Genomic DNA, 19,722 nt, shown 5'->3' with positions numbered 1-19,722 from the left:
AAATTCTTGACTTAATTCTTCACTTTCATTTCAGAGAAAACAATGAAAGTAGGTTAGCATACCACAACACTGCACGCGTCAGGACACTTACATGTCTTGGAGTGCTCGTGTGAAAGCATGTAGTTGGCGAGAGGTGGCGTGTAAGTTAAACACTGCAGTGCTGCGTTTGCAAAACAGGTATTGCCCAAATTCTGGAGCCCGGCTCCTACTCTATGAGTCTGTTGCCATTTAAGACAAATCTTCTCAGATGGGAAGAGAACTTTTTGTGGAGGAGCAATGCCATCACCTAGGGCTAGAAAAATAAACAGTTAAAGCGAAAGCTTTGTACACTTCTGAAGCTCAATAAATAACAACACATCACATCTGAACTTGACCAAGATTCTTATGACCAGCTAACCAGAAACACAGGGGAGAAAGGGACATTTTAAAAGAAAAGAGTCCAGAATGCAGGAAATTCTAAATGATTTGTTTTTTTTGATAAATAAATTTCAAGGACAAAAGTGTGTGTGTGAGAGGGGGGACAGTATTTAACAGATTTAAAAAAACTTAAAAGAGACATTCACCAAATGCAAAGGGTACACCTTGTTTGGAAGTTGGTTTCAATGACCAACTGTTAAAAACCATTCTACGACGACTGGGGACATCTGAATACTGACTGGATTTTTAATAGGAAAACATTTTAATTTTCAGAAAAGAATCATTTAGATAGACACATTAAAATATTTACAGATGAAATAGAAAGTCCGAGATTTGCTTTAAACAGTTGGGAAGTGAGGCGAGGAGTTAGTGGGTGGAGGTACGAGTGGCCAGGAGCCGACAGACAAGGCTGCCCGGAGGCCACCTGAGGCTCCGCCACAGTCGTCCTGCCTCCTTAGCTAACACCAGCACCCGGGGTCGGCCCCCGCGGCGCTGCGGACCGCCCGGCCCGCGCCGCCCCCTCCGCCGACCGGGTCCTCACGATTCTGAAGGGTGGCAGTGACGTCATCCCAGCTTCACCAGTAAGGAGATGGGATTTTAGGCACCATGATAACATACTCAGAAAGACACTATTCACTAAGAATTTATCTATTTTTAAGACTTAAATGGCTAATTGACAACTATGCTAATAAAACTCAGGTGAAGCTCAAAAACAACTTATTTAGGAGAGGCCAAAATCATCCGCAGCCAGAGTGTTTCTTCACAAGTCTGCCAGTTCCTCAGTGCCACCAAAGACTAAGACGCCCGCTAGATGGTTCTCAGCTTGCAACAGCGATATTGAGCATTTCGGTAGGCAAAAAGGCAGGCTTCAGCTTGTGAAGAAGGCAGAGCCAAATCAGGAACAGAGACGTGAGTCTTTAAAACGTGTGACAAGCGCCCCAAAAAAGGGCCGGGGGTGACACCCACTCCACCTTGGGGCAGAGAGGAGCCCCGCAAGGCGAGAGGAGGCCGGGTCTGCGGGAAGGCGTCCTGGGGCAAAGTCCTGCCTGTAAAGGTCTCCAAACCTCTCCGTAAAACTGTTCTGTAAGACAAACTCCCCCAAACACCTTCAGCAAATCGCACCCCCCACCCCACATCACAGCATCACATGTACTGAGAGGACTCAAACAATCCGAGGGCCAAGCCATCCTACGTGAACAATGTCCTGAGTGGGAATCAATCTTTTCTCACAATTTCAAAGCTTTCAAATCCCCAAGTTTTAGGAGCGCTAGCTAAAGTATCCACGTCTTACTTCTCTGGATGACTTTTAACACATGTAACCACATTCATATGGTTGGATACATAATGTAATATTTACGTGATCTGCTATCTTTCAAAGAGCTTTATAACCACAGATGACTTTAACTGGGCAAAAACAAACAAAAAATTGAAAACAAAGTTGGGCAGAGCTCATTTGTCAAAAGTCACCAGTTTTTAAATCTTTAGGAGGCAGACGATTACTCAGGGTGTGATAGTTAATGACGCTAATGAGACGCTCGTGCATCTCGGTTCTCACCAGAATAAAGTTTGTCCTTCAAAAACTAGGAGTTAAAGAAATTCACAGTAACTAAGAATAATCTAACCCTGTTATGATACGTATGTTAATCCTGAAGCAGAAGCAGAGGAAAATGAAGCCCGTCAAATAACGTAACTCTGCTGGCCACTCAGGTGGCAATAATTTATCTTGCAAAATAAGCCCCTCTCTGAAACTACCAACTTATGGACAGCATTTATACAGGAGTTTCCTGTAGCGATTCCGTCTCTTAAAAAGTAATACCTTGATCCTTTTGTGGTGATGGTTTTGATTTTTCAGGTACAGATGAACTTGAATAAACTACAGCACCAGCTACTGGTCCTAAAGAAAGTGTGTGATTTGAAACATCATTTAACGAAGACACAGCACCCCAGCTGGCAGAACCTGCATCCATGTCTCCAGGTGAGACGGCCTCAGAACTGCCAGGCTGGTTCTGATAGGTTGATGGGTCTGAAGATTCAGAAGCTTTGTCAACTATGGTCATTGTTCAACTCTGTAAAAGACGAAAAGCATATGTTTGCTTCATAAGGTCAAGAAAAGTCATCTACTTATTCTACCATTAAATCTTGGAAAATAATTAAAAGCAGTTAGGCTAATTTTCCAATAAATCACTCCAATATAAAAGCAACAGTATTTTTTTTAGCTCTGTAATAATTTTCTTGGGATATTTACCACTGTGCTAATCTGAACATGCCAATGATTTTTCACCATAAAATCTTCAGTGAAGTATTTGATTAGATTGTGTCATTCTATTTCATGCCCTCTGAAAATCTAATATTTTGATTTACAATCAAGTACCTCAATTTCCAATTCTCTACATTCATGAAGTATCTCTTTTTCTCTCTTGTGCTTAAACCTGGAATGTGAAATGCACTAATACCTTTGGCTTAATTTTCAATTCATATGTAATTCCCCAGGGAAAAGGCTCAGCTACCTGAAAAGAAAACCGAGCTTTAAGCTTCAAGTTCAAAATGACATTGTTTGAACTATACTACTTTAGAAAAAAAATAGGAAGTCTCACTCTTGAAACACATTTTCTGAAAAGGCTCATTCATTTGGTATACGTGACTTTTTAAAATGAAGCCTGTTAAGGCATTTCTGACATCAAACTGGAAAACAAACACACGTTATAGAAGTACTTCACTGTAATTTTCTCTCTGAACCCTTCTAAAATCTTGGGACCACCACTAATTGAGCATTTTCTACGTCCTAGGCATGTGTTAGTCACTAACCTAATATTCCTAAGGACCTGTGAGAGACTGGACAGAATCAACCGGGCCTATGAAACGGGGCAACCCTAACCCAAACTAGTCTCCGCCGGGAACAGGCGCCAGGCCCCACATTCCCGGCGGGCCTCCTTCGGGCTCCACCAAGGCCCAGGGCACAGCACCCCAGGAACGCTCAAGCAGGCCACCGTCCAGCAGGTGCCCCTCCAGCTGAGCCTGCCCCCTCACAGCTCCCCAACACCTGGACCCGCCCTGCCAGCCCCAGAAACCTCCCCAGGCACGCTCGGCCCTCTCCCCATCCTACCCGCTCTCTCGCCGCTGGGCACGGGCCGGTCTTCTTCCCCCAGGCCTCTCCCACCCTTCCACCTCCAGCCAGTGAACACTCCCCCGGCTCCCTTTAGACCCTTGCCTGGACAGCCCCCTCCCCCAAGGCGGGCTGAGAACCCCTCCTGGAAGCTCCCCAGCACCCAGGGCACCCTCCAGTTGGTTTCCAGGGGAGCTGTCCTGCCTGCCAGACTCCTGTCTGTACGCCCTGACCTGGCACAGGGAAAACTCCCCACACGTGCTGAACAGATGAATGAGCTGTGAAGAGAGGATGGAACTAGTGTCTGCTCTTAGCACCAGGCTGCGGGTGACTGATTTGTATAAAGTATCTCATTTAATCCTTAAGGACTCTGAAGTAGGATTAAAACTTATTTCAAAAAATACTCAAAACAGTGAAATAAATACCCATGTATATGACACCTTAACAAATGTTATGATGCACTGTCTACTCACAACAAGGGAAATTTTTAAGCCTTGATTTTGTTGTGATTTTACATGAAAGCAAGATTATCACCTCCCTTAAAAGTACAACCTTAAAGAAAAAATTTTGGAATTTTTCGTAGAAATAGAAAAGATGTTAATTGGATCTTAACAAAAAGAAAAACTGAATTGAAGTGCTAAGACAATCTAAGTAAAATATAGTACAGGACCCTTACTTAGGAAGAAAGCTGGAGCCATATTATCCAAATAAAAATTACACTTTCCTCATCTGACACTCAAAAGAAACTACAAAACAAGAGGCAAGACTAAGAAAACAAGAGAGGAAGGAGTAGAGGAGGAAGAAAAGGAAGAAGCAAATTAACCTAGCCTTATTTACAATAACGTTAAATAGCAAAAACCTTAATTTTCTGGGGTGAACATCCCTTTCAGGACAATCATTCACTAACGACCTAATAAAACTATTTTACTTTCTACAGTTGCCTTTTTTTTTGGGGGGGGGGACAACTCTTAAAAAAAAAAAATTAAGTAAAACATACAACTCAGTCACTGACAACCAAATAGCATTATAACTTGGGAAAACCAAAACAGTCCATTCTCCTTCATTATGTGTATTCAGCCAAGGAATTCTTACCCTGAAACCATCAGGCATTAAACTAAACTCCATCTGCTATGGAGAAACCTTTCTGGAAGCCAAACTACGCTGTGTAGGATTCAGATGTTACGTGTTCTTTACTCTCAGTAAAGCTTTTAAACATTACTGTTATAAATCTCAGGACTTTTAAGCAACTACTTCAATGAACAGTTTAAACTTTTCTCAACATCTTCTGATGACAGATAAACAAAAAATTACAAAAGCATGTTTGAAAAAAACTGGGTACAAGAATCAAGGTTAGATGGTGTGTGGAGGAATGAGACAAAGTGACTTCACAAGTGTTTCCTTTAAGTGTAACTTGCTCTAAGCACAATGTTTTACTGGAAAGTCTTAAAATGCTGTCCCTCCTATGGTATTTCTTCTCCCTTGTGGTGACAAGGGGCTAGAATATATGTTTTTCATTTTTAGAAGAATAAACATCTCTCTAAACATTATGGCATTCCTCAGACATTGTGGTAATCATATCAATACATGCAAAAAGAAACTGTTATATTCTGCTTTTTAATATATTAATAATGTAATCCACCTTCTGGCTGTATTTCCATTTTCAAACGCATACGCTTTAAAAAGACACAACCTGGATTTTAATTACTTGTAGGTAAACACATCGACTACCTTTAAACTTCTACAAACCAAACTCTGTAGACTTAATTCAATGACACAGAAAAGAAAGTGAAACTGGTTCTAAATACAAACAAGTGAGACAGATGATTATCACCAATCCATTTTGAATGAATAAATATAGTCAAAAGAGGATGATGTTTCAAATATACAAGTTAAGATTTGAGACTCCACTAACACGTGGAAGAACCTAAAACAGTGGGGCTCACTTTGAAAAACAGGTGCTAACTAAGTAGTTTCTCAACCAGTTTTCCTGTTATTTGAGTGTTGTTTACTTTAAACAACCAACAACGTGCTTTTCCCATCAACAAGTCAGCCCTCCTTAAGGCCTCCCGGAACATAAAAGAGCTATTCACCAAAAGCGATCCCGATTGCATTCGTCGTAAAGCGAGGTTAAAGTCCTAAGACGGTAAAAACTTCGGGTTCCGCCAAATCTTCTCAAACACCTGATCGCCTTCTCCCGCCACCCCCTCTCCAGGTAAGCTGGCTCTTCCTGCCCCGAAGATAAAAGACTAGGACCCCGGCACACGCGCTTTTGGGGAGTGCGGGGGGTGGGGACCGCGACGCCACGCCGGCCCCCTCCTCTCCCGGCGAGTGGGTGCCCGCTCCGCCCAGCAGCCGGCATGCGCGACTCGGGACGCCCGGCGGGGACCCGGCCAGGTGGCCGGCCCCGCGAGGGCGGAGCGGACCGGCGCTGGCGCGGCGGGCCGACCCGGTGGGAAAGTTTGTCTCTTTGGGGGGCGGGGAGGCGAGCCCGGGGCCCCGGGGGGCGCCCGGGGCGGGGGGCGGGAGGTGGCAGCCACGCGGGGTGGGGGGGGGGCGGCGGCCGGCACACGCCCACCCAGGACAGACCGGTGCCGGCCCAGCCGCCCCGGACCCGGCCCACAGCCCGAGGGGGCGGACTGGGCCGGGCCGGGGCGCCGGGAGGGCAGTGTCCATGGCAACCGGGGGGCAGCCCGGCCTCCCCCGCGCAGCCCGGCTCCCGCGGCGCCGCGGCCGCCGCCCCCCTCCCCGGCGGGCCTGGCCCGGACCGGCCGGCGGCGGCGGCGCTGCCACCCGCGCGGCTGGGTCCCTGGCGGCCCGGCCCGCTGCGGAGCGGGGCCGGCGGGCGAGGGGCCGCGCCAGCCCCCCGGCGGGCCGCGCCGGCTGAGGGGCGGCCCGGCCGGCGGCAGCCGGGGTGAGCCGAGCGATCCGCCGGGCCCACGCCGGCCGGCGGCGGGCGGGGAGGAGGCGGGAGCTTACCTGACCCGGCTCGGCGCTCGCTCCATCCCCCTCGGCCGCCGCCGCCGCCGCCGCCGCCGCACACAGCCCAGCCGCCCGGCGGGGGACAATGACGTGCCTCCATCCGGGCACCGCCGCCGCCGCCTCCGGGTCAGCGCCGCGCCCGCAGCGCCCCGCCGGGCCGCCAGGGGGCGCGCCAAGGCCGCGCCCCGCACGCGCCGCCGCCGCCGCCCAGGGGCCGTCGCACAAGAGGCGCGGCGCGCAGCTAACGGGCCGGCCGGGCGCGGGAGGGGCCGTCGTCCGAAGCGCCGCGGGCGCGGGCTGGCGCGCGCGTCACTGGAGCGCCGGGGCGGCCGCGGGAGCGACGCGCTGATTGGCGGCGGCGCGGGCGCACTGAGGTCCTTCCCCAGCTGCCGCGGGGCGCGAGAGGAGGCCCGAGAGCGCCCCCCGCCTCTGCCCAGCGTGCGCTCGGTCTGGCCCGCGCCGGGGGCACGCGACCGCGCGGGGACACCTGGGTTCCCCCCCACCCTAAAACGGCAGGTCTCCAGGAGAGATTCTCCTCAGCCTAGCAACCCGGCATTTAAGGACGCCGGAGCCAGCGGGGGACCTTCGGACTTCGCCAGCCGTGTTCCTGCAAGCGGAGAGTTTTCCACCCGGGCTCCAGATGAGGCAGACCCCCAACCACCACCCTGGCCCGGCCCATCCCGCCATGGGATCATCTCAGATCCGAGCCGGGCGCCTTCTTTGGGGGCAGGTAGACCGGCTCTTGTTCCCGAGGGCCAGATCCAGCCGCTTATTGGATGTCTCCACCGCGAGGCCGAGCAGCGAACAGAATTGATTGTGGCATCTCCCTTCCACCACCACCAGCCTGCTCCTTGCCTTGTGGCCCCCTGCTTTGATGAGCGGACGCGGCCCTCTCCTGCACTAACCTGAGTGCTTCCTCTGTCTCTCCTTCTCCCGACCCTACTACATCAAGTCACTCCCACCTGAACCTACCCAGGGGGGCTCTCGTCCCTTCCTAGCCTGGTCACTTGCCTGCCTTCCACTCACTCTGCTGCCCTTTCAATCTTCACACTTGTGGCCAGGATCTTCTTTTTAAAACAAGACAGGTCAGATGTCGCTCCCTTCCTAAGAGCCTTTAGCTACTTTCTTGACCCACATAAAAGTCTCTGCTCTTCCTGGCACGGAAGGCCTCCAGTTCCCTTTCCTCTTAGGGCCCAGCCGATACTGTCTACAAACATCCCACTCCATGCCTCTTCTTCCATTAGCCACCCCCCCCATCAGAATCTTACTGCTCCCCCTATAAGTAGCTCTAATTTTACTGTTAAGAAGTCACTCAAGTGATCAGCTGTGCATTTGGATCTGAACACTGAAGTCTGAGGAAACAAGAAAGGAAAAGGTGAATTTCAAGCCTCCAAAATTCAGGACCCACTTTGGGGGTTAAAGATCTTTCTGGTGGCTCAGACAGTAAAGAATCCACTTGCAACGCGGGAGACCTGGATTTTGATCGGGAAGATCTGGAGAAGGAAATGGCAACCCATTCCAGTATTCTTGCCTGGAAAATCCCATGGATGGAGGAGCCTGGTGGGCTACAGTTCATGGGGTCGCAAAGAGTTGGACACGACTGAGCGACTTTACTTGGGGATTATTAACACCACAATTTGCTTCCTGATGAAGAATGGTTATGAAATTTCACCTGCACAGTCCTGGCAACACTATTAAGAGATTTGTAAGAACAGAACAGCCATAGGGATGGAGCCAGTAATTTGCTTGCCTTTTCCAAATGACTTTCAGGTGATTAAATACAGAAGGAAAAGGAATTAAGGAGTCAAGTGCCTAATAGTCACCTGAGCTTTGTGATTATTTCGAAATGCTTTCTTTGGAAGCCACATGAGAAGTCTGGGTTCGACTTTCATCTTCCATTTCACATCCTATTGACAAACTGCCCCTGCCACAAACCTCTTAATATAGTAGAATTGTTCAGTCGTTCAGTCGTGTCTGACTCTTTGTGACCCCATGGACTGCAGCATGCCAGGCTTCCCTGTCCTTCACTATCTCCAGGAGTTTGCTCAAACTCATGTCTATTGAGTCGGTGATGCCATCCAACCATCTTATCCTCTTTCACCCCAGGGATTTTTTTTTTTCAATCCCTTGGCATTCTCTATCTAGAACAGAATTTTTTTGAGAGGCGGGGTTGTCCCATGGCCCTCTCCTACCTCCTCCTTCCTCCATTGCCTTGAAAACAAACACAGAGGCCCTCTTCCTCTAAAGAATTTCAGGGCCACTTACTGTAGCAAACCTATGACATAAGTGCAGAAGTTGACAAAGGATGTTAGGAAGTCCCTGCCTTCAAACAGCCGGGTCTTTGGCTTTTGCCACAGAAACTCATTTTCCTCCAGGCCAGAGTTCAACCCAAAGTGAATACTGCTAGAAGAAAATTTGACTCTGCCTCCGTTCTTACAAGCTGTGGGACCTACACAAATTACTCAGCTAGTTGCCTCGACCAACGCTGTCTTTACGCCAGAGGTGAACTGACACCAGGGGCTTCCCAGGTGGCTCAGTGGTTAACATCTCTGCCTGCCAGTGCAGGAGACTTGAGTTCAATTCCTGTGTCAGGAAGATCCCCTAGAGTAGGAAATGGCAGCCCACTCCAGTACTCTTGCCTGGAGAATCCCATGGATAGAGGAGCCTGGTGGGCTACAGTCCATGGGGTCGCAAAGAGCCGGATATGACTGAGCGCACACACAGAAAGTGACACCAAGTGCTCTGCCTCCGAGTCCAGGTGATCACGTGATCAAAGAGCAAATGGTGCCCGAAAGGGATCAACTAGGTTTTCCAAGGACCTCTGGACACCGAGGGAGCCTGTGGCGGGCACTGCCAATGCCCCATCTCGATCCCCTTGCCTGGCCGAGGCGCCTAGCTGCTCTGTGTGTCGGCCGCTACGAACGCAGAGCTAGCCAGTTCTGACAGCTGTTCCTGGCTGATGCGGGGCTGTCTCCTGGGCACGTTAAGCCCACACACCTCCCCCTTTCAGTCTACTCCGATAGCTCACCTCCTGTGGCTTCAGAAAGACCTTGACCTTGTGACCAGCCCTGATGATGCAGTTGACATTCTGGAGCCAATGAAATCAGAAGCAAGCTCATCTCCCTCTGAGGCTGCATCCTTACCTAACTCCTTTTCCTGACTCTCCTTCTGCCATTCCTTTTCTCCCCAGAACACTCTCTCCATGTAACGCAGGCATTGGAATTCTGTCTCAAGCCTTGCTTCCCAGTGGCCCAGCTTAAGAGAGTTGGTACCCGGAATGGTCCTAAGAAGCAGAGCCTAAGGATAGGATTTCAGGTGCTTGCTATGATGCTGACAGCTATGTGATGACCATTATCTTGGGGGAGCTGGATGGGGGAGTGGTAGATGGGGGTGCATTGGCTTATTCAATCTCTCTGGTGTTTGAGGACGTGGGGGAAATTTTTTAAAGCTGAAATTAGGTGGCCACTGATGCTTCAAAGAGGCAAAACCACTGCCTCCAGGCAATCTCTTATCAATATGCAGCAAAACCAGAAGGGCAGACAGTTCTGAGGACCAAGCTCAGGCTCACTGAAAAGGAGCTAAAACTTTGGGACTTCCCTGGTGGTCCAGTGGTTGAGGATCTGCCTGCCAGAACAGGAGACATGGGTTCGATCCCTGGTCCGGGCAGACTCCACGTGCTGCAGGACAGCTACGCCCGTGTTCCCCAGCTACTGAGGCCCGCGCTCTAAAGCCCTGCTCTGCGACAAGAGAAGCCACTGCAATGAGGAGCTGGGGCACCGCAGCTAGAGAAAGCCTTCACACAGCAACGAAGACCCAGCACAGCCATAAATAAATTAAAAATAATTTTTTTAAAAAGGAGCCGAACTTTAGAAATGGTCAACTCCTTAGTCATGGTTACTCACCAACGCCACAGTCAGGGCTCTGATAAGGAAGAGGTGGGACCCCGAGACTAAGGATGAAACCCTAAGAGCAGTAGAACCTCAGACTCGTCTGAAGCTCTGGGGCCTGTAGGAGAGGCCCCGCTCCCATCCCACCCCACAACCTGAAGACCATGCGGAAGCCTAGAAGGAGACAGGCACCCCACAGGACCATGAGCTCTCCAGGCTCTGCCCCAAAGCCCCACCTGGCTGCTAGACCCATCACTAAAATTGGGCCTCACTGGCACTTCCCTGGTCCAGTGGTTAAGACAGACTTCCAGTGCAGAGGACTCAGGTTCCATCCCACATGCCTCGGGCCAACTAAGCCCATGCGCCACAACTGTAAGACGCAACACAGCCAAAAATATTAAGACATTTTTTTAAAAAAGAATGCATACTATCCTAAACAATGATTAAACATGGTTCTGGAAGTCTGCCCCTCCCCACCATCAAAGCAAGATATTTGTATTCAAGTGGAGACTACCTTATTCTCATTAGCATGTTATACTTCTCTTTAGGGAAAAAGAGAAAATACATACGACCCATTGAAGAGTTTTCAGAAAAGTGACTGATTAATATGACTATTTAAAAAGTCAATTGCATGTGCATTTTCTTAATGCCATTGAACTATACACTTGAAAATGGTTAAAATGATAAATCTTATATTTTACCACAATAAAAAAGTCAACTGAAATCTATATATGCGTGTGTGCATGCCAAGTGGCTTCAGTCATGTCTGACTCTGCACCAAATGGACTGTAGCCCGCCAGGCTCCTCTGTCCATGGGATTCTCCAGGTGAGAATACTGGAGGGGGTGGCCCTCCTCTAGGGGATCTTCCTGACCCAGGGATCGAACCTGCGTCTCTTCGTCTCCAGCATTGGCAGGCAGGTTCTTTATCACCAGTGCCACCTGGGGAGCCTGAAATCTATATATAGCAATATCCAAATTAGGAAAATAGAAAAAAATCTCAAGAGCCAAACAAAATACTAAAGAATAAATAATAAGCTTGAAAAACATGCAAGACCCAAAGGAAGACTATCTAAATGAAGAGACATACTTCAGTTTGTAAAAATTTTAAAAATAGGGCTTCCCTGGGGGCTCAGTGGGAAAGAACCTGCATACCAATGCAAGAGATTCCGGTTCAATCCTTGGGTCGGAGGATCCCTTGCAGAAAGAAATGGCAACCCACTCCAATATTCTTGCCAGGGAAATCCCATGGAGAGAAGAGCCTGGTGGGCTACAGTCCGATGGGGTCGCAAAAGAGTTGGACACAACTTAGCAACTAAACAAACAATTGATCCAACGAGATTTTTCTCCAGAACTTAATAAAGTGCCTGTAATATAAAGGTTAAAATAAATGTACAAAAAAATAAAATAAGTGTACAAATGCAGTGCCTTCTGAAAGGACTCCCATGGCACGCACTATAACGTTCTGAATGTTCACCTGGGCAATAAAGCCATTGGTTCACACATTCAACACCTAGCTGTGTCTAGCTCCTTTCTCCTGAGACAGTTGATAATTGCATTCATTCAGCAAATATCCACCTAAGTAACCAAAGATAAAGGTATCTATTTTGGAAGTCAGGGAAAGAGAAATGATGAGTTAGTCCAAACTGTCCCTGCCTTCAGTAGCTTTCAGGATGTTTATATGAAACAGCTAAGCAATTAAGGACAATTTTCCAGAAGAGAAGAGTGGGAGAAAATAACAGCTCGGAGGAAGGGCATGGGTAAATGGGAGGCGGAGTTCAGAGTGGGCACCCCTGGGGCTCAGTTGGTAAAGAATCTGCCTGCAACACAGGAGACCTCGCTTTGATTCCTGGGTTGGGAAGATCCCCTGGAGAAGGGACAGGCTACCCACTCCAGTATTCTGGCCTAGAGAATTCCATGGATTGTATAGTCCATGGGGTTGCAAAGAGTCGGACATGACTGGGCAACTTTCAGTTTTCCCGCAGAAAGTACAGAGAGATTGAAGCCTGAGGGCTGAGTGGCAATAAGCAAGGTGACTTGAAGACTTGGACACAGAGACGCCAAGACAGAGATGGTAAAGAAAATCAAGCGAGGAAAGGAAGATGGAATGTGTAATTCACCTTGATATGCATTTGAAAGAAACAATTCACAGCTGAACAAAGTGGAGGATGTCAAAGGAAGAGGCTACCACCAGGCTCAGCATTTTTCTGACTTGAAGAATGACAATCAGGGAACCTCCTTGGTGGTCCAGTGGCCAAGACTGTGCTCCCAATGTAGAGGGCTGGGGTTCAATCCCTGGTCAGGGAACTAGTTCCTGAATGCCGCAACGAAGAGTTCATATGCTCCAACTAAACATCCTGCATGCCCCAATGAAGACCTGGAGCAGCCAAGATAAATAATAACTACTTTTTTTTTTTTTTAAGAAGAATGATAGTCAACGCTGACAGTAGACTCAAGTCTCAGGGGAGTTTACCAATGATCATACTAGTATTTGTTTTAAGTAATTTTATTTATTTTTGGCTGTGTTGGGTCTCTGTGGCTACATGGGCTTTTCTCTGATCTGGGAAGATCCCACATGCCTCGGAGCAACTAATCCGGTGCTCGTCACAACTATTGAGCCTGTGATCTAGAGCCCGGGGAGCCCTCCAGCCCACGCTCAGCAACAAGAGAAACCACTGCAGTGAGAAACCTGTGCACTGCAGCTAGAGTGGCCCCCTCGCCACGACTAGAACCTGGCCCCTCTGCATTGGGAACCTGGAGTCTTGGTCTCTGGACCACCACTAAGCATTTGTTTAGTTGTTGAAAACCTTTGACTGTCTTCTGGAGCTTTGATAAGGGTGATTCTGACAGTTTTTTGGCAGGATTTTCAGTGTTAGAGTCGGCCCCTTGAGGTTCATACTCTACCATTTTTGCTGACGTCACTCTTAAGAGTTTCTTTTTTAAATGCCAATTTTGTTTGGGCATAATATAGAAGTGATGTTACATGTGGGAAATACAGGAAACACGATCAGGGGAACAGAGGAGGGAATTCTTCAGAGAGTTCACCAGTCTCTTGGTTCTTCTATTATTCCATTTCCCCCCCCTTCTCTTTGAAAAATGGTGCAAACTATATATCAAGGTGACTTTGTCATCCATACAGATGGTGAAGTTGGGAGTAATAATTCTGACTGAGGAGAAGGATGGCTGAAACAGAGTCGGGGACTACAGCCTTCCATGAACATAAAGGAATGACACAAAAGTCAGAAGATGAAGACAGAGAAAAGGACTGTGATGTAATGACCTCAGGTTTCAAATGAGGGAGGAGAAATAGTTGTGAAAACATGTTTACTATGAAATAAGGGTGGAGCTGGTTGGCTGGTCAACAAAGATATGTTAACAACATCTTATGTTTGAACAAAACCACAGTGTGTATTATTACCATGATGATTAATATAGTTCTTGTTTTTTTTTTTTTTTTGGACCAATGTAAAACAAAAACAAGAATAAAAATAAGATGAGAGAGAAGAGTCAATACAATCAATGGAAACCCAATTAGAATATAAAAGGTTGGCTGATTAAAAAAGATAGGTATGTAAAGTCAATTGGTCTCTAAGTCTTAACAGTAACAACTTAGAAATGCTTGAAGCAGGGAATTCCCTGGTGGTCCAGTGGCTAAGACTCTGCGCTCCTGATACAGGGGGGCTGGGTTCGATCCCTGGTCAGGGAACTAGATCCCACATGCCACAACTAAGACTCTATGCAGCCAAATGAATAAAAATAAATGTTTTAAAAAAAAAAAAAAAAAAAAGAAATGCTTGAAGCAGTGACTTTCATCACAGTAGAGGAAACAAAATAGCAAATAATAATAAATAACTTTAGTGCTTATATGAAGAACATGATCAAACATAACTGAGTGATACTTGCTGAATGCAGTTATAATACAATATTGATTAAGTATCATGTATCTCAAATTAGATTGCAACTGTGATGAAATTGATTCCAAGGGGATTCTTTCTGGAACATAATAAATTGCTTACAGGGCAAATGTATACATCCTTTTAATTAAGTTACAAGCATAATGTCATGCATCCCAAGAGGATTACTTCTGGAAATTAGTAAAAATGATTTAAATGTTCTCCAGGCAACAAACACATTAATTTATGAGTATAGTTATTTACATGGGCCACCTTCCCCTCCAAACAGTTCACACTTTCATTCATTCATCAATTTTCCATTGAGTACCCACTGAGCATCATAGGGTGTACATCATACAGAGAAAAATGACTAAGAGACACATAAACAGTGCTTGTGTTGATGCGGTTTTCACTGTGCTTTTATGGGGAGGGGACTTGGAGGGAGAAAGGGAAATTGGCTTCAAAAATGCAATATCTAGAATGAAGGTATGCTAAATGCTATGGGAGATGGAGGCATTTGCCAGATGCTGCTAGTGGTAGATGTAAGAGACATGGGTTCAATCCCTGAGTCGGGAAGATCCCTTGGAAGAGGGCATGGCAACCCACTCCAGTATTCTTGCCTGGAGAGTCCTATGGACAGAGGAGCCTGGCTGGCTACAGATCATAGGGTTGCAAAGAGTTGGACATGACTGAAGTGACTTAGCACACACGGGAGATGGATGTAGCCTGCGTGGGAGATGGATAAAGTGCTATGAAGTGCCCAGTGGGAGGCACTAACATAGTAGGATGAAGAGAAAGCTGTGAGGGGAGTGTTTTAGGTTAAAGTGTGTTCCCCCCCAACACACAGTAGATACATTTGTTATAGGAAGCACACTGATTGAAACCACCCACCCTAGCCAGGCAACATAGTAACCATTTGCATGAGTTGTGTTAGGACAGGTGGTCCTGGTAAGGAACAGGGAACTAATGAACCTCCCCCAACCAGAAGAGTTCAGGAAAGGTCAAAAGGAGACACCACCTGTCCGACCACCTCCCAGAATCCTTCTCTCTGGCATCCATCTTGGCTGAACAAGGCGTGCACCACCAGGAAGCACTCTGAGTCAGAGTGATTGGCTAAGGACAACCCGGAAACTAATCCCATCACCATAAAACCGAGACTGCAAGCCATGAGACAGAGCAGTTCTCCTGGGTTCCCTTACCCCCCTGCTCTCCACCCAGGCGCTCTTTCCCAATAAAATCTCTTGCTTTGTCAGCAGATGTGTCTCCTCAGACAATTCATTTCCGAGTGTTAGAAAAGAGCCCAGTTTTGGGCCCTGGAAGGGGTCCCCCTTCCTCCAACACATTCATGTTCTCATTCCCACCACCTGAGAATATGACCTTATTTGGAGATAGGGTCTCTGTAAAGGTAATCTAGTTAGTGTAAGATCCTTGAATTGGACTGTAATCCAGGAACAGTCATCCTTATAAAATGGGGCAGTGTGGGGACTCCCTTGGCGGTCCAGTGGTTAAGACTCCACACTTTCAATGCAGGGGGAGCAGGTTCAGTCCCTGGTCAGGCAATTAAGATCCCAGATGTGAAAGTTAAAGTCTCTCAGCTGTGTCCATCTCTTTGTAACCTGACAGACTATACAGTCCATGGAATTCTCCAGGCCAGAATACTGGAGTGGGTCACCATTCCCTTCTCCAGGGGATCTTCCCAACCCAGGGATCGAACCCAGGTCTCCCATACTGCAGGCGGATTCTTTAACAGCTTAGGTTATTATGGATATCTTTTGTTTTTTTTCCCTGTGGTCCATGACCTTGGTCGTTCAGCCTCCTGAACTATGAGAACGCTCATTTGTTGTTTAAGCCACCCACTCTTGGCGCTTTGTTATGGTGGGGCTCAAACAAACTAACAAAGGGTGGGAGGTCCTAGGACATGTACAAATGCAACGAGTCAACATTTCGTTACAGACCTGAGGGATAGTAACTGGAAGTCGGCTGAAGTGGAGGCTTGGGCTGGGCAGCGTTCTGGGCAGAAGCAACCAGATCTGCATTGATGGATCACGTGCTCTTATTTTCTGTATTTTATGATGCTTTGACCTCTTAAAAAGCTTGCTGTCCAGGAGAGACTGTCCCAGAGCTACCCAATTCATAGAGATAGCAAAGAGTTCAATTAACCCATGCAAACCAACCCGTCCCAAGCTTAAAGACCTCACCTCTTCCTTATCTCACTCTCACACAGGAGTCAGTATTTCCTGTCCCCTAAATCACCCCAGGGCCAGCTACCAGGCAACTTGAGATAGTGAAGTCACTCAGTCAGACTCTTTGCAACTCCATGGAATGTAGCCCACCAGGCTCCTCTGTCCACAGGATTTTCCAGGCAAGAGTACTGGAGTGGGTTGCCATTTCCTTCTCCAGGGGATCTTCCTGAACCAGGGATTGAACCCAGGTCTCCCGCATTGCAAGCAGATGCTTTACCGTCTGAGCCACCAGGGAAACCTTGAGATACCCCTATGGCAAAGTCTTCCAGAATTATTCCAACAAGCCAATCCTAAACCGCTCACTCTGCTGTATCTTGCTTCTCCCATTAAAACCTCAATCAAGGTCTGGCTCAGGCTTTCCCCTCACTCCTGTCTTGTGCCACTTAACTAAAACCTGATGCTTTCCTTTGCCCCTGCATGGCATGCGGTGACCCTGCTCTGGGACCTGTGAGTATAATCAACTTTCTTTCGTCTTGTTCTCGTTTCCTTCTGTGGCTGCACCAACTTTACCATACGTACCCAACATTTATATTCTTAGGACACTGCAGGCTTGAAGGAGAGGGACAAGGGGAAGAAATGGGGAGAAAGGAGGAAGAATGTCCAACTCACCTCAGTGAGTGTTGAAGAGACAAATTATATACTTTTAGAAGAAATCTTCCTGTTAGGGAGGTTCTAATGGTCAAAGGCTAAGGAACCGACACTCCCAGCAGGATCAGAGTGTCTGACCTGAGTGATGTCCGTCAGAGCTGGGAGGAATATCAGCCTCCTAGGAGCAAAGAGGAAGGATGAGCATTAAGCAAGGTTATTTTTTTAAGTTTTTTTTTTTTTCTGATGTGGATCATTTTAAAAATCATTATTAAATTTGTTACAATATTATCGATTTTTTTTATGTTTTGGTTTTTTGGCCTTGAGGTATGTGGGATCTCAGCTCCCTGACCAGGTATCAAACCCATACCCCCTGCATTGGAGGGTGAAGTCTTAGCCACTGGATCACCGGGGGAGTCCCTGAGCCTTTGCTGGTAGCATTAATTCCAGCTACCAGCTAATAGCTGAGAGGTCCCTATGACCCCAGGAACCTCTTCTAAATGGTTTAAAAACATTAACTCATTCACTATTTACAACAGGACTATGAAGTAGGTACAATTAATATTTCCATTTTACAGATTAGAAGAAGTTAACTATGTCGCTTGTGATCTCACAGTTAAGTGTCAGAACATATATTCCCCAGCATTAAACTGTATATACATGGATTTACTGCAAGACCAGAAAAGGCTAGGGACATGGGATTTCCTAGGCAGATGGGGTAGCGTGGGCAAAAGCAGCAGTAAAAGAGAAGGAGGGAGATCTCAGTGTGTAGATTGTCTTAAAGCGCTGCTGGAGAAAATTCACAACTCTTTCTGAAAAATATCCCAGCTTACTACAATAAAGGAGGATTAAGGAAGTTTTGCTACCACTAGGGTGCTGTCTCTGATCTTGGTGTTGTAAGTGTCTGTGGCAGAATGAAGTCTCTTAGAAGAGTTGCTTCTAGGGCAATAAGGTAATACATACATCAGAGATAATAAAATAATACTAATACTTGTTATCATGGTATTATATGCCCAGTACATCTTCTGTATGTCTGAATTATATGTTAACTTATTTATTACATTCAGCAACACTATGAGGAAAGGATAATTAGATTTGCATTTTACAGGTTCCAACAAATACAAGGGAATGGCTAACAAACAGAAGTGTGAAAGATCTACTAGGCAAATAAATGGAGTGTGGGGCACACTAGCATAAAAAGGTGGCAATGGTGGTCAGAAAGGGGGCCTCGTGGGCAATCATATTGCACAGGAGTACAAATCCACTCTTGCTGGAGAATCTGAAAATATTTTCACCTAAGTCAGTCATAGAAGCTTTGCATGTGAGTAATATATGAAATGCAGTAATGGGGGACTTCCCTGGTGGTCTCTTGGTTAAAACTCTCCATTCCAATGCAGGGGGCACTGGTTTGATCCCTGGTCAGGGAACAAAGGTCCCACACGTCATGAGGTATGGCTAAAAATTAATAAAATAAAATGCAGTAATTAAAAAATTCTCAAAGTCACAGTATTAATTGATAAAGCAAGTTGTAGAACAATAATACAACATTCAGTAAGAATCCAGACACTAAAGTCCAAAATATACATTTTTCTATGGGCACATGGCCAGGCACAGAAGTGAATAGAAAAAGATTTGGACAACGTGAAGAATGCTTAATTCCAGAAAGGGGAAAGAAGAGGGGACAGAATATAATGGCCAAATGGAACTTGACTCAAAAGGTTTTCTGGAAAGTTTGCCTATTCTTTGTGCAGTACTATTAACAATAAAAATTTTGTTTTGCCAAAGATACAATACAATTTTGTTTTAGCTTTCACTATGTTACTCATCTATGCTAACCTCTAGAAGGCCAATGTCTGAATCCAGAAAAGAAATGCACCATTAAGGCATCGGTGAGTATAACAAAGAAAATGCCTTGAGGTAATTCCAAACGATAATAGACAAAATAATTTCAACAGTGTAAAATTTTAAAGGTTGGTTCTGGGATTCCCGGGCAGCAAATTTGTCAGCTCCCCGAGGAGCTAGTTTACAGCTGCTGGGAACAGGGAAGTATTAAATAATATTTAGTTTTCTTTCACAATTTTGTCTTTACGCTTTTATGTTTACAATCTTTGCTTACTAAGAGGAGTCATTCAAGACTTATTACAATGTTTTAAGTACTCATCTGAGCAATAAACTTATTCATTCACCCATTTAACTGCAGGGTCTTCCTTATGAGGCAATGTGTAGACCATGGAGAAAAGAAATGATGGACCAGTTAGACATGAAGAGTTCTGCTTACTTGGGCAGGAAAGACCTAAATGGGGTCTGAGGGTCAGCGGAGGGCTTTAGCCTTCTCCAGGGCAGCGGGGAGAGGCTGCCGGGAGCGAAGGCTGCGATCAAGCGGGCGGGGGCGTACCCTGCCAGCCCTGCATCCCCGGCAGCCGCCCGAGGAGATGCCCACCTGGCCGCGAGCTCTAGAGGGCCATCCACGTTGGACCAACCCTGCCCGCCATATTCGACGGGTAGGGGCGGGGCTTCAGCCAGGGCCCGCCCCCGACAGCAGAGCCCGGGAGGCCGGGGCGGGACTTCCGCCTCGCAAGGTGCCATTTCCGGATCCGGTGGCGATAGCTGCCGGGTT

The 19,722-nt window shown here is 47.1% G+C and overlaps 1 protein-coding gene across 4 annotated transcripts in view; it reads right to left on the bottom strand.

Moving 5' to 3' along the window:
• Positions 1-6,629, bottom strand: part of USP42 (ubiquitin specific peptidase 42) — a 39,220-nt gene extending 32,591 nt beyond the window's left edge. For 2 of the 4 annotated variants that reach the window (XR_006343142.1, XM_043915334.1), the window contains exons 1-3: positions 6,497-6,629; positions 2,234-2,483; positions 92-292 (exon numbers count right to left, since the gene is read on the bottom strand). Coding sequence is in view for 1 of the 4 variants with exons in the window: in XM_043915334.1 (XP_043771269.1) it covers positions 92-292; positions 2,234-2,474 (442 nt within the window). In the remaining 3 variants the exon portion in view is untranslated. Of the gene's footprint in view, positions 1-91; positions 293-2,233; positions 2,484-2,870; positions 3,013-5,610; positions 5,767-6,496 lie in introns of those variants that run through there. The other 2 variants (XR_006343143.1, XR_006343144.1) reach the window with 2 other exon arrangements.
• Positions 6,630-19,722: the final 13,093 nt, after the last annotated feature.

The sequence above is a fragment of the Cervus elaphus genome, chromosome 10, assembly GCF_910594005.1.
Source record: "Cervus elaphus chromosome 10, mCerEla1.1, whole genome shotgun sequence".
Lineage (NCBI taxonomy): Eukaryota > Metazoa > Chordata > Mammalia > Artiodactyla > Cervidae > Cervus > Cervus elaphus.
The sequence above is the reverse complement of the archived record's forward strand: the minus strand, read 5'-3'. Positions and strand labels throughout refer to the sequence as shown.